At 42.3% G+C, this 13,331-nt stretch overlaps 1 protein-coding gene across 2 annotated transcripts in view; it reads right to left on the bottom strand.

The window, feature by feature from the left end:
* Positions 1 to 13,331, bottom strand: part of LOC115540416 (beta-2-glycoprotein 1) — a 76,807-nt gene that overhangs the window by 58,573 nt on the left and 4,903 nt on the right. The window contains exons 3-6 of one of the 2 annotated variants that reach the window (XM_030351683.1): positions 9,964 to 10,060; positions 9,575 to 9,651; positions 9,160 to 9,351; positions 7,033 to 7,206 (exon numbers count right to left, since the gene is read on the bottom strand). In XM_030351683.1, the coding sequence (XP_030207543.1) occupies positions 7,033 to 7,206; positions 9,160 to 9,351; positions 9,575 to 9,651; positions 9,964 to 10,060 (540 nt within the window). The remainder of the gene's footprint in view (positions 1 to 7,032; positions 7,207 to 9,159; positions 9,352 to 9,574; positions 9,652 to 9,963; positions 10,061 to 13,331) is intronic. The other variant, XM_030351684.1, reaches the window with a different exon arrangement.

The raw sequence follows: 13,331 nt of genomic DNA, 5'->3' as shown, positions 1-13,331 counted from the left end.
AGGGCCCATCTCAGAGAAAGCAGATGAACCAGACACTCTGATTATAGGAGACTCAACTATCAAGGATATAACCGGTAAGAAGATCAAAACATGCATCTTCCCATATGGAATGGTTAGTAATATCAACCATAAACTAGCCAAAATCATATTGGAAAACCCCAAAATCTCACAGATTGTTGTGCATGCAGGATTTAATGATATTCAAAGAGAACAGTCAGAACTTCTGAAGAGGGATTACACTGATCTATTGGATACACTGGACAAAATACACATCAAGTCTTCCATCAGTGGACCCATACCAACTGTTGACAGGGGAATAAACAGATTCAGTCGTCTACTTGCACTGAATACATGGCTTTCCAGAGTCTGCAATGAAAGAGGAAGGGACTTTATTGACAATTTCAACTTATTCTGGGGGCGCAAATATCTTTTCAGAGCAGATGGCCTACACCCAAACAGGTTAGGCTCAAAACTGTTGAGTGACAATCTACTCTTCTCGCTTTACGCACAGGCCACAATCTTGCCATGGTCTGACGCACAGGCCACAATCAGAGCACAGGTTGAGAAGAAGCGAGACTACAGCCTCCCCCACACAACTACTCTGCCACTATCGGACACACAGATAGCAGACAGCCCACAGACCTTGAAGAGAGACAACAGCCCGCCCGACGCCATCAACACTGTGCCCTCCCCCATCGCTGATGCTGGCTTGGCGAGGAACGGCCACCCCCCTCCTCTGCATTCCCCCATCGATGATGACCTCCAGCCTCATCTCTCCCATAGCCACAACAACAACTCCAGCTCCGATGTCTCCCTTTGCGATTTTCCAGCCGAATTTAAGAAACTGGAACATGCTGGCATCAAACTTGCATCTGTGTCAATGATAGCATCGCCACGTCATGGCCGCAGGCTGCTAACACTGCTAACACCCAGGAGGACGGCGCCCCGCCCCCGCCCCGATAGTATTCCTGAGTATTACTGAGACAAAAAAGGGTTCAGCCGTAGACACAGTATAAAGGAAGTTTCTCATAATCTGCTGAACCCAAGGTTGCCTACGTCAAAGCAGGGCAACTTTCGCATTCATGCTGTCACCACTAAGAGAGTAAACAAAGGGAAACTTAGACACACTGCTAACCTCACAAATCTCATATCTATTGCCTCCAAACAAAAAACAACCTTAAAGCCTATCAACAGCACCATCAGGATGGCTCTACTTAATGTGAGGTCTCTTAATAACAAATCATTTTTAGTTAATGATTTTATTAACACTTCCAAACTGGATTTTATGTTTTTAACTGAAACATGGCTGGAACAAAATAACAGTGCAACCGTTCTGATAGAGACAGCTCCTCCCGACTATAACTTTTTTGATGCATGTAGATCTGGAAAAAGAGGTGGAGGGGTTGCTGCTATATTTAAAAATGTATTTCAGGGGAAACAGATGTTATTTGGGGATTTTCCATCGTTCGAATACCTTAGTGCTGTATTGAAATGCTCCCCCAGAGTTCTCCTATTAATTATTTACAGGCCACCCACATATTCTGCAAATTTTTTCGATGAATTCACAGAATTATTGTCTAGCATCTCCACAGAATTTGACTGTCTAGTTATAACTGGTGACTTCAATTTTCATACTGATGATTTGAATGACAAGTGTGCAAAAAAACTTTTTACCATTTTGGACACATTTGAACTGTCTCAACATGTGAAAGAGGCTACTCATTGCAAGGGGCACACTCTAGACCTGGTTATCACAAAGGGCCTCAATGTTTCTGATCTCTCTGTGACTGATCCTTCCTTGTCTGACCACTTTTGTGTTTTCTTTAACATATCTTTTATTCCCGACATACAGACAAAATCAAACACTGTCAAAAAACGGTATATCAATGAAGATTCTAATATACTTTTTAAAAAGGCCATCTCCTTGCTACCACCTCTAAACCCATGTACTGCTGATGATCTTGTAGAAAACTTTAATTTGAAAATTTTGAAAGTCATAGATGTCATTGCACCTTATAAGGTTAAAACGATTTCTGGAAAGCAAAAGGCACCCTGGAGAAAAGCTGCTTCTGTAACAGCACAGAAAAAGGAATGCAGGAAGGTTGAACGCATCTGGCGTAAAACAAAACTTCATATTCACCATGATATCTATAAAGAGAGCCTCCGTGCCTACAATTTAGACTTAAAAAATGCTAGAGAAACATTTTTCTCCAATATCATTAAAACCAACACTAATAATGCAAAAACCCTATTTGCAACTGTTGACAGACTGACCAACCCCCCAACAGAAATTCCACCTGATCTCCATTCCACGCAGAAATGCAATGAGTTTGCAGCTTTTTATATTGATAAAATTGAAGGTATCAGACGCGCCATCAATATCTCCACGTCAAACAAAAATGTTGGACTACCACCCTGTTCAGGCAAAAATTACGTGGCAAGGATGGCATGCTTTAATGTTATAGACTCTCAAAATCTTGTGGAAACTGTGACACAACTAAAGCCATCCACCTGTTGCCTTGATACTATACCTACCAACCTCTTTAAGAATGTTTTCGACTGCCTAGCAGTAGACATATTGCAGATAGTTAACAACTCTCTCCAGTCAGGCAAGTTCCCAAAAGCTTTGAAAACTGCAGTTATTAAACCCCTTTTAAAAAAGCGGAGCCTAGATGCCTCTATTATTAACAACTACAGACCAATATCAAATCTACCCTTCATAAGTAAAATCATTGAGAAAGTTGTCCTCCAGCAACTAAATCACTTCCTGGCATCAACTGGTTGCTATGACACCTTCCAATCAGGATTTCGACCCCTGCACAGCACTGAGACCGCCCTTATTAAAGTTGTAAACGACATCCGTCTTAACACAGACTCTGGCAAAACCTCAATACTAATGCTACTTGACCTCAGTGCTGCATTCGACACTGTAGACCATACATTACTTCTGGAAAGGTTAGAAAACTGGGTGGGGCTTTCAGGCACTGTCTTAAATTGGTTCAGGTCCTACCTACAAAATAGGAACTACTTTGTTTCCATTGGCGACTTTGTATCAGAATCAACCAACGTGACATGTGGAGTCCCACAAGGTTCGATCTTAGGACCCTCTTTATTCAACATCTACATGCTCCCACTAGGGCAAATCATGCAAAATAACAATATTGACCATCATTGCTATGCTGATGACACGCAAATCTATGTATCGCTATCACCAAATGACTATCGGCCCATAGATCTGCTGTGCCAGTGCATTGAGCAAGTGAAGGAATGGATGTGCCGAAATTTCCTTCAACTAAATGAGGACAAAACAGAGATAATTGTATTTGGTCCTAAAACGGAAAGGCTTAAAGTAACCCAACACCTTCACTCTCTGTCCCTGAAAACCTCAATCAAAGCCAGAAATCTAGGGGTTATCATGGATTCAGATTTACATTTTGACAGTCACATCAAATCAGTTACAAAATCGGCATATTATCACCTTAAAAATGTAGCAAGACTTAGAGGGCTCATGTCCACCGAAGACTTACAAAAACTTGTACATGCCTTTATCACTAGTAAGCTTGATTACTGCAATGGTCTCCTCACAGGTCTTCCAAAACAAACTCTGAGGAAGCTTCAGCTTGTTCAGAATGCTGCTGCTAGAGTTCTAACAAAGACCGAAAGATTTGATCATATTACACCAATTCTGAAATCGTTACATTGGCTTCCTGTAGGTCAGAGAATTGATTTTAAAATCATGTTGCTAACCTATAAATCCCTACATGGTTTAGGCCCAAAATATTTAACTGATATGCTTCCACTACATCAGCCTTCTAGACCACTAAGATCCTCTGAGACCAATCTGTTAATTATCCCCAGAGTAAACACAAAACATGGGAAAGCAGGATTTAGTTACTATGCAACAAATAGCTGGAATAAACTCCCAGAGGATTTAAGACTTGCCCCAACTCTGAGCACCTTTAAAACAAGACTGAAGACTTTTATGTTTGCTATAGCTTTCTGCTAAAATCTTAAATACATTGCACTTTCTAAAAAGCTTTTTTAACTTTGCCTTTATTTTCTTTATTTTTTTTAATACTAAAATGCCTTTTTCTATATTAACCATTTCTTTGCATATGTTTTTCTTTTACTTATCTATTATTTTATTTTATTTTATTGTATGACAATGTTTATATGTGAAGCACTTTGAGTCTGCCTTGTGTATGAAAAGTGCTATATAAATAAAGTTGCCTTGCCTTGCCTTGCCTTGCCTACACATTATATTTTCTGACTAATTACCAACACATTTAACCGCCTGAATTTATGATTAACCACTTATTAATGCTAAAACTGAGAGGGCCTTACCTTATCATCGAAGTTTCTTCCTCCTCTGTCTTCACTTGGCGGCAAATGGCAGAATGTCTGCTGCTGGTTGACAGTTAAAAGTTGCGGGATCTCCCACAATGCAGTGCGTTAATGTAATTTACTGTGTTTTCACACGAAATGGTCTGATTACAGTATTTTACTGGGGAAAAGTACAGTAACATGTTGTGAAATCCTTGTAATGCAAATATCACAGTAAATAACAGTGACATTTGAAATTACAGTATTATATTAGGAACATCAGTTAGCACCTGTGAAGTGATTTCACAGTAATTTACTGTCAAATATTACAGTTAAATATTGTGAAACCCTGGTAATTATTTACAGTGTATATATATATGCCTACCTGTGTATATTCTGAGAAATGCTCCAATCCAAAATGCATGGGTTTACATTTCGTTCTGTGCAGTACGAATAACGTCGGAGAATTGTGCTCTGGGACACAATTCAATAGATTACTTTCCGTGAGCGTGAGAAAGAAAGGTTTTTGAGGAGGTCTGCTGTAAAAAACAGGGAAATCAGAGTATCCCTAATACACTACATTTACCCTTTGATGCATTTGTTGTTTTGACACATACATATGTAGAGGGTGCACTGTACTATCTGCGCACACCCCTTCTGTGGTCGAAGAAAGTATCCCAATTGAAAGGCAATGTATACAATTTTGTTCTGTGTAGCACAAAATAAGTCAGACAATCGTGCTCTGGGGCATGATTCAATAGATTAATTTCCGTTGGCTTGAGAACTAAATGTTTTTGAGGTGGACTGCTGTAAAAAATTGGGAAATGCTTAGTACACTACATTTCCCCTTTGATGCATTTATTGTTTTGAAACAAACATAAATAGAGGTTGCATTGTACTATCTACACACACCTACGCACACCTTCTATTCTCTCTCTCCCTCCCTTTCTCTCTTTCTCTCTCTTTCATTTACATTTAGGGCATTTAGCAGACGCTTTTATCCAAAGCGACTTACAATAAGTACATTTGTCATAAGAAGTGCATCAATATATCGCTGTCGGTACAGAAAGGATGTTCATAGAACCAAGTGCAAGTACCACAATCGCTAGGTTAATCAATTCCCCGTATTACAGACATGATAGCAGCTGCTGCAGTTGCTACACAGTTAAGTGCTACAATACAATACAATACAATACAATACAATACAATACAATACAATACAATACAATACAGTGCGATGCAATGCAGTTTTGTTTCGTTCTTTTGAGCACGATAATTGTCTGAGAAACGCGCGTTCTGTGGAGCACGTTTATTTCAGATTTAGAGGAGGCATGCTTAAAAAATCTGAAATATTGACATATATATAACTAGAGGGTGCACTGAACTGTCTGCGCACACACTCTCTCTCTCATCTGAAAAACGCTCCCATTCAAAATGCATTGGTTTACATTTCGTTCTGTGGAGCACGCTAATTTTATTTATTTATTAATTTTCAGTTTTTGAGGAGGTTTGCTTCAAAAATGCAAACATTTACATATATATAACTAGAGGGTGCACTGTACTATCTGCGCCTATCCCTTCTGAAGCACCTTGGAGCATGTTAATTAAATTAAAAACGGAGCACGTTCGTTTCAGTTTTTGAGGAGGTCTGTTTAAAAAATCTGAAATATTGACATAAATATCACTTGAGGGTGCACTGTAGGCTACTGTCTGCGCACACTCTCTCTCTCGTCTAAAAAACGCTCCCATTACATTTTGTTCTGTGTAGCACGAAAACATCGGAGAAACGCTCCCATGCAGAATGCATTGGTTTACATTTCGTTCTTTGTAGCACGAAAAAAATCGAACAATCGTGCTCTGGGACACGATTCCATAGATTAACGGTTGTGCACATGAGCACGAAATCGCGTGTTACCGGGTTGAAACCGGATGACTGTTCCCCTGAAGTCAGGGGGTAAAGGGCATATGAATCCATCAACACAATGTAGCGTCACCTTGCGGTTTTATCATTGTGTGTAAGAACACATCTCAACATATGTACAGTATAAGGCCCCGTCCACACGGAGCCGAAACGGGCGGTCAGGAATATATCCGTAAAGATTGAGTCATTTTGAAACCGCATCGAGCTGTAGAAACGCTGTAGTAAATGTTCAAGGCGCTGTTTCTCCACAGAAAAAGTTGAGCGCATAAAGCCTGCTTGCATACAGCCTGCGCGCTGTATGCAAACATTCCGTCACGAGGAGATCCAACCTTTTAAATTGAGCAAAAATACTTTTTAATGTTCAGTTAGTAATTACATTTATCAAGGGGCTTTATTTAAAGCTACAAAAAGAATACAAATAAAATCATAAATAAAAAATTCAACGCTACTCTGATGTCTCTCAACTGGTGGGGGACTATTGACGTCATCGTTTGCGTTTCAGGCGCCTATATGAATCCTAACACAAAACCGCATAGGTCCGGATAGATTTGATAGATTTGAGAAATGTGCGGTTTCGGGCACCGGATTTGCCGTCTAAGTCGGGTCGTTTTTTGATATTTCTGAAATGTTACATAATTGACCTTTCAATAGTTCCATTGAAAGTTAGATGTTGTAAAACATTTCCACTCAACTCTCTGTGTAAGTAGATTAGGAAACCTCCGGCCTTAGAGGCAGAAAATGATTACATTCCCAAACACCAAATGGGTATGGCCCTTGAGTAAACCTACCGCCACAAGCAGGCTTGGGGGACCACTGTCCTGTCTCAAGGCATTGGACAAATGGGTTACCAGAAAGGATGTAGTCTCCCGTGCAGCCATATTTGATGGTGTCCTTGTAGTTGCTCATGGTGGGGGAGGACATGTGACCATGATCGATGGGTTCTGGACTGGGGCAGGTTACCACTGAATCAAAAGGAAGGTGGTCAAACAAAGCAGGATTTTTTAGCTTGTCTTCCCACTAGAAAAAGGTTTACAAGTGCTGGCTGTGTTTGTGTTCCCTGTAAGCCAAGTGGACGATTAAAGACCCTCGCATTCAGAGACACGATTGGTGGAAACAAACATGAAGCAATGACAGTGAAACTCCCTGTTCACCCAGATCTGAGCTCCTCTACCATCCGAATTTAGATTGTTAATCTAATCTGATATCCAAGACTAATTCATGCATAACTTCAGCACAGGGCATTCTCTTAAAGGTCCCATGACATGCTATTTTATGTATTCTTTAATATAGGTATTAGTGGGCAACTAACACAGTATTCAAAGACGTTCCCGAAATTCAGCCGTGGTGCAGAGTTACAGCCACTCCGAGCCAGTCGCACATTGAGCTTCCCCCAAATGCGCTGTTTTGGTGTCTGTAGATATAATGCAAATGAGGAGGAGCGAGGCGGGTCAAGGAGGAGGGTGGGGGTGTGGCCCTGAGCAGCTTGCAGCCACGGTACCATGCGCTCTGTTTACAGTGGATGTATCGCAATGGCGAGGCGCACACAGCCTTTAGCCGTGTTCTGTAAATATTCTAGAACACACAGGAGTCCTGGAGCTCTATATTTAAATATTATCATATAGCCTACATAGATATCTATATCATATAATATATATTATCGCGGCCAAAAGCTGTGTGAGCCGATATTATGAATCTCAAACGACCGCGTTGGGTTCTCCGACGTTCCTGGTTCTTCAACGTCCTCATCAATGTTAAGTAGACTGAACCGCGACAAGGAGGAGAAAGGGATCGTTGCCGGGCAGCGCTTAGGCACCTCCGCCTCCGGCGGTGGTCCCTCAGCGGGTCTCAAGCGGGAGACATTCGCTGCCAACAATCCCTTTCTCCTCCATGTCGCGGTTCATGTTCTTGAGGGAGTCAAAGCCAAAGTTCCTTCCCCCCAATTCATTCTCAACCTTGGCTGAGATAACCCCCAATTAACCCAGAGTCTCGTTGTAGAAATACCAGAGACGAGAGTCCGACGTGTTATGCGCCATAACACCAAAAGCAGAATGGTTATCCAAATAACAAGGAAGTGTACAACACTTGCGTTACAGTCCTGGAGCTCTATATCTAAATAATATCATATAATACATAGAAATCTATATCATTTAATACATATTATCACGGCCAATAGCTGTGTGCGCCTCCAGACGATATTATGAATCACAAACGACTTTGTCGGGTTCTGCGACGTCTCTGGTTCCTCCACTTTCACATTAACCTGAAGTCGACTGAACCGCGCGCTGCCTGCTGCCGGCTGCCCGCTGCCGGGTGATGGTGCCTCGCGGCAACCGGCGGCATGTCGCAGTTCATGTACTTCAGCCAGTCAAAGCCAAAGTTCCTTTCCCCCAATTCCTTCTCAACCATGGCTCAGATAACCCCCACAACAGTCTTGTTGTGGAAATACAAGACACGTCAAAGAACCGACAAGAAACACTTGCGTTACAGTGTGTGTATTCACACACACACACACACACACACACACACACACACACACACACACACACACACACACACACATGTGGCGCTCGCACGGTCGAGTCTCATTGGCGGGCCAACGTCTCTGGGCGGGCCAGGCAGAGTAAGGGGAGGAGCTGAGATTCTTGGTGACGTCATAAATACAGACATTCCAAATCAGCGCACTTGAGCCTCCGTTTTTTCAAAGGCGAGCAGAACAGCTAGTGCTCGTTTTACACCAAACGGACCATAAGCAGGCTAGGGGAACTCATATTTATGTTAGAAAACCTCATAAAGTGAGATTCTCATGTCATGGGACCTTTAGGAGCAACCGTCACACTTACTATTTTCTCAAGTTCTGATAAAAATAGCGGCAGAGGAAGGAACAATGGTGTACCATTGTAGCATTATTGTCTTACTTTGACACATGGGTGCTACTGTCCAGGTTCCAGAGGAGGTACATTCTGCTCTTGGGTTTCCTATGAGGGCCATAGGAGGCACACATTTGTAAGTCCCTCTCACACCAAATTTGGCTTTTCCCCCAGGGGCCCTCCAAATGTCGTACACAATTCTGGCGTTATCCGGGATAGGAGGTGGACCACAAGTCACAACTGAAAAAACAGACAAAAGGATGTTCAAGCGCATTCAATTGTTTTTGAATTAAGTGAAAGAATTGCAAGAATTCACATTTTCCTAAATATAAATATATATTTAGTTTACTAATTGTTGATTAAAGTGTTGTTTGAGAAATGAGGATACATTTTGTTCACTCATTACGCAACTAGACAGCATGTTTTTAAATGTACACAAACTCACAAATAAATGAGTTCATACCTTTGCACTCTGGACTTGATGCGCTCCATTCTGCATTTTCTTGGCACACAACACTGCTGGCTCCATGCAAATTGTACCTGAACAGACCAAGCCAACAACAATTGCATAACCATTCACTGCAAAAACTGACTATTATAACTACCTATTTTCAAGTTTTAGAATATTGGAGCATGTGTCCCAAAAAGTACTTTAAAAACGTAGTGACAAAATGAATTCAGGATACTATACAATATTTAAAAGTTCAGTGTTATTATATCTATAAAAATAAGTATCAAGTGAGTGCATTCAATTCATCATATATATATTTATACACAGTGTTGAAATGTCCTGTTAAGAGACAGTACTTGGTTGATATCTAAGCGTTGGAGGAACTGCTGTATCTCCCTTACCCCTCATTGCAGGTGAAGTTGACTCTACTCTGGTATAAATTGTCCTCAAAGTGCATCTCTGCATTTGGTGGGGTATCTATGGCAGGGCACATCTTTGCTAAAATAGAGAAAAAGGGTAGATTACTTTGACAGGAAGTGCTGCTGGCTCTAGAAGATGGCTCCAGTACCGGCTCAAGTTCGACTGGACAAAGCTGATTTTGATGAATTGAAACCTTGCACTTCAATCGATGACTTGAAACCATCCACTTCAATCGATTGATTGTTCATAATTCATGAGTTTTATGAAATATTATAAAGATTGGAAAATATTTTTTTCTTGTAGGCTGCTCATCAGTACGGTGGCGCTGAGCATTCACCAAATAAAAAATAGTTTCACAGCTAATGTAGCCGTTAGCACACTCAGGATCTCGTAATTACGAGATAATATCTCGTAATTACGAGACAAGGATCTCGTAATTACGAGAAAAGATCTCGTAATTAAGAGATACGGATCTCGTAATTACGAGATAAGGATCTCGTAATTACGAGATCAAATATCATATCTACGACATAAGGATCTCGTTTACGAGAAAAGGATCACGCCTCTTATTCATCAATAACGTTGCTGTTTAGCTGCAGGCCGGCAAAGATGACGCTATCTGACGCTATCGTATTTAATCTCCTGCTCGGGTTGAGGCATTGGGTAATATTGATGTTCCTTAAAAGTGAGGAGGGCATTAATATAAGTATGTCAACATTGCGCAGACATCTGAAGTCATTGGCCGGCAAAGATGACGCTATCCGACGCTATCGTGCTTTATTTCTTGCTCGGGTTGAGGCATTTGGAAATATGGATGTTCCTTAAAAGTGAGGAGGGCATTAATATAAATAATAATAATAATAATACACTTAATTTAGAGGCGCCTTTCAAGACACCCAAGGTCACCTTACAGAGCATATAGTCATCATACATTTTTTAAAAAGCAAGACATTGTGGAAAAAATAAATAAATAAAGAAATAAACATAAGCAATAAGAAATAAATAAAACAAAAACAAGACAAAAAAACAAAACAAAACAAAACAAAAAAAAAAATCAAAACAGTGATCAGTTAGACGTTGTGTGCGAGTTTGAACAGGTGAGTTTTGAGTTGTGACTTGAAGGTTGAAATGGTGTCTGACTGTTTTATGTGTGGGGGGAGGGAGTTCCAGAGCCTGGGTGCTGAACAGCTGAATGACCGGGCACCCATTGAAGTGAGTCGTGATGTGGGGATACATAGTAGTCCAGCAGAGGTTGAGCGGAGGGAGCGGGAGAGAGTGTATTCTTGGAGGAGGTTGCAGAGATAACTGATCGCCTCTGTTATAAATCACTCTCTCCAAACTGGTCACGTTCCCCCCGTCTTAAAGAAAGCCATAATCAGACCGCTGCTCAAAAAACACACCCTTGACCCAGAAGTCCTATCACACTACAGGCCCATCTCCAATCTCCCCTTCATATCCAAAGTACTTGAGAAAGCAGTTGCCACCCACCTTCAAAACCACCTCAAACTAAACAACCTCTATGAAAAATTCCAGTCCGGTTTCCGCTCCGCCCACAGCACAGAAACAGCACTCGTAAGAGTTACAAACGACCTCCTGAGGTCATCCGACGCTGGCTCCCCCTCCCTCCTCATCCTTCTGGATCTCTCTGCTGCTTTTGACACAGTCGACCATGACATTCTTCTAAACCGCCTCCACCTCACCACTGGACTCACTGGCACTCCCCTCAGTTGGTTTCAGTCATACCTCAAAAACCGGATAGAATGCATCTCCCTGGGTCCCTCCAAATCGAACCCACACACAGTCACTTGCGGTGTCTGTGTGTGTCACAGTCACCCCATCCTCTTTATCCTCTACCTCATCCCCCTTGGTCAGGTCATCAGCCGCCACGGTTTCTCATTCCACTGCTATGCCGACGACACACAGCTCTATGTCAATGCCACAGCTGCCACCCCACCTTTAACATCACCATCATCCCCATCAAAACTCACCACGTGCCTGGAGGAGATAAAGGCATGGATGGAGCACAATTTCCTCCAACTCAACAGCGCCAAAACCGAAGCCATCCTGATCGGCACCTCTCACCAGACCAAATCATCATCCATAACCAGCATCAGCTTTTCTGGCTCAAATATCCCTCTCTCATCAACAGTAACAAATCTTGGTGTAAAAATGGACCCCCAGCTAACTTTTGAATCCCATATCAACCACCTCTGCAAGACCTCCTTCTATCACCTCCGCAACATTTCCAAACTCCGCCCCATTCTCTCACTCTCAGACTCCGAAAAACTAGTCCATGCCTTTATCTCCTCCAGACTGGACTACTGTAACGCACTACTCATCGGGATCCCTAGCAAGAGCCTGCAGAGGCTTCAATACGTACAAAACTCTGCAGCTAGGATCCTGATGAGAGTCCGTAAGCATGAGCACATTACCCCCATCCTCCACTCACTCCACTGGCTTCCGGTTTCCACCCGGATTGAGTATAAGGTTTCCGTCCTCACTCACCAATCTATCCATGGACATGCCCCCCCATACCTCAAAGAACTTCTCAACCCACATAGCACAACACGCTCCCTCCGCTCCACTCACTCTAACCTCCTCCACATACCCAGAACCAAACTGAGGACCATGGGAGATAGGGCCTTCAGTGTTGCCGCCCCACGCCTGTGGAATGCCCTCCCTGACACCTTGAGGGCACCACAATCCACTGATTGTTTTAAAAAAGGTCTTAAAACATTTCTTTTTAAAAAAACCTTTGGCTCGCACTCTTAGATGTTTTTAAAACCCCCTTTTTATTTTTATTTTTGTTTTTAACCTGTAGCCCTTTGAGATCTTCGGATGAAAAGGGCACTATAAATTAAATTTATTATTATTATTATTATTATAACTGGGGGCTAGGTTGTGGAGAGCTTTGTAGGTGAGGAGTAGGGTTTTGTATTGGATGCGGTAGAGTACTGGGAGCCAGTGAAGTTGAATGAGGACAGGGGTGATGTGGTCAGATGATTTGGTGCGGGTGATGATCCGGGCGGCTGAGTTCTGAATGATCTGCAGTCTGTTGATGAGTTTGGTGGGGAGTCCGGTGAGGAGGGCGTTGCAGTAGTCTATGTGTGATGTGACAAATGAGTGAACTAGGATTTCAGCGCTGGATTGGGTCAGTGATGGGCGGAGTCTGGCGATGTTGCGGAGGTGGAAGAATGCAGTCCGGGTGATGTTGTGAATATGGGGTGCGAATGAGAGGGTGTTGTCCAGGATGACGCCGAGGCTCTTGACTTTGGAGGAGAAGGGTACTGGGAATCCATCGATAATTATGAGTGGAGCTGGGGTGTGTTGTGATTTAGTGAGGGTGGAT

This window comes from Gadus morhua, chromosome 3, assembly GCF_902167405.1.
Source record: "Gadus morhua chromosome 3, gadMor3.0, whole genome shotgun sequence".
NCBI lineage: Eukaryota > Metazoa > Chordata > Actinopteri > Gadiformes > Gadidae > Gadus > Gadus morhua.
This window is presented reverse-complemented; position numbering and strand designations above follow the sequence as displayed.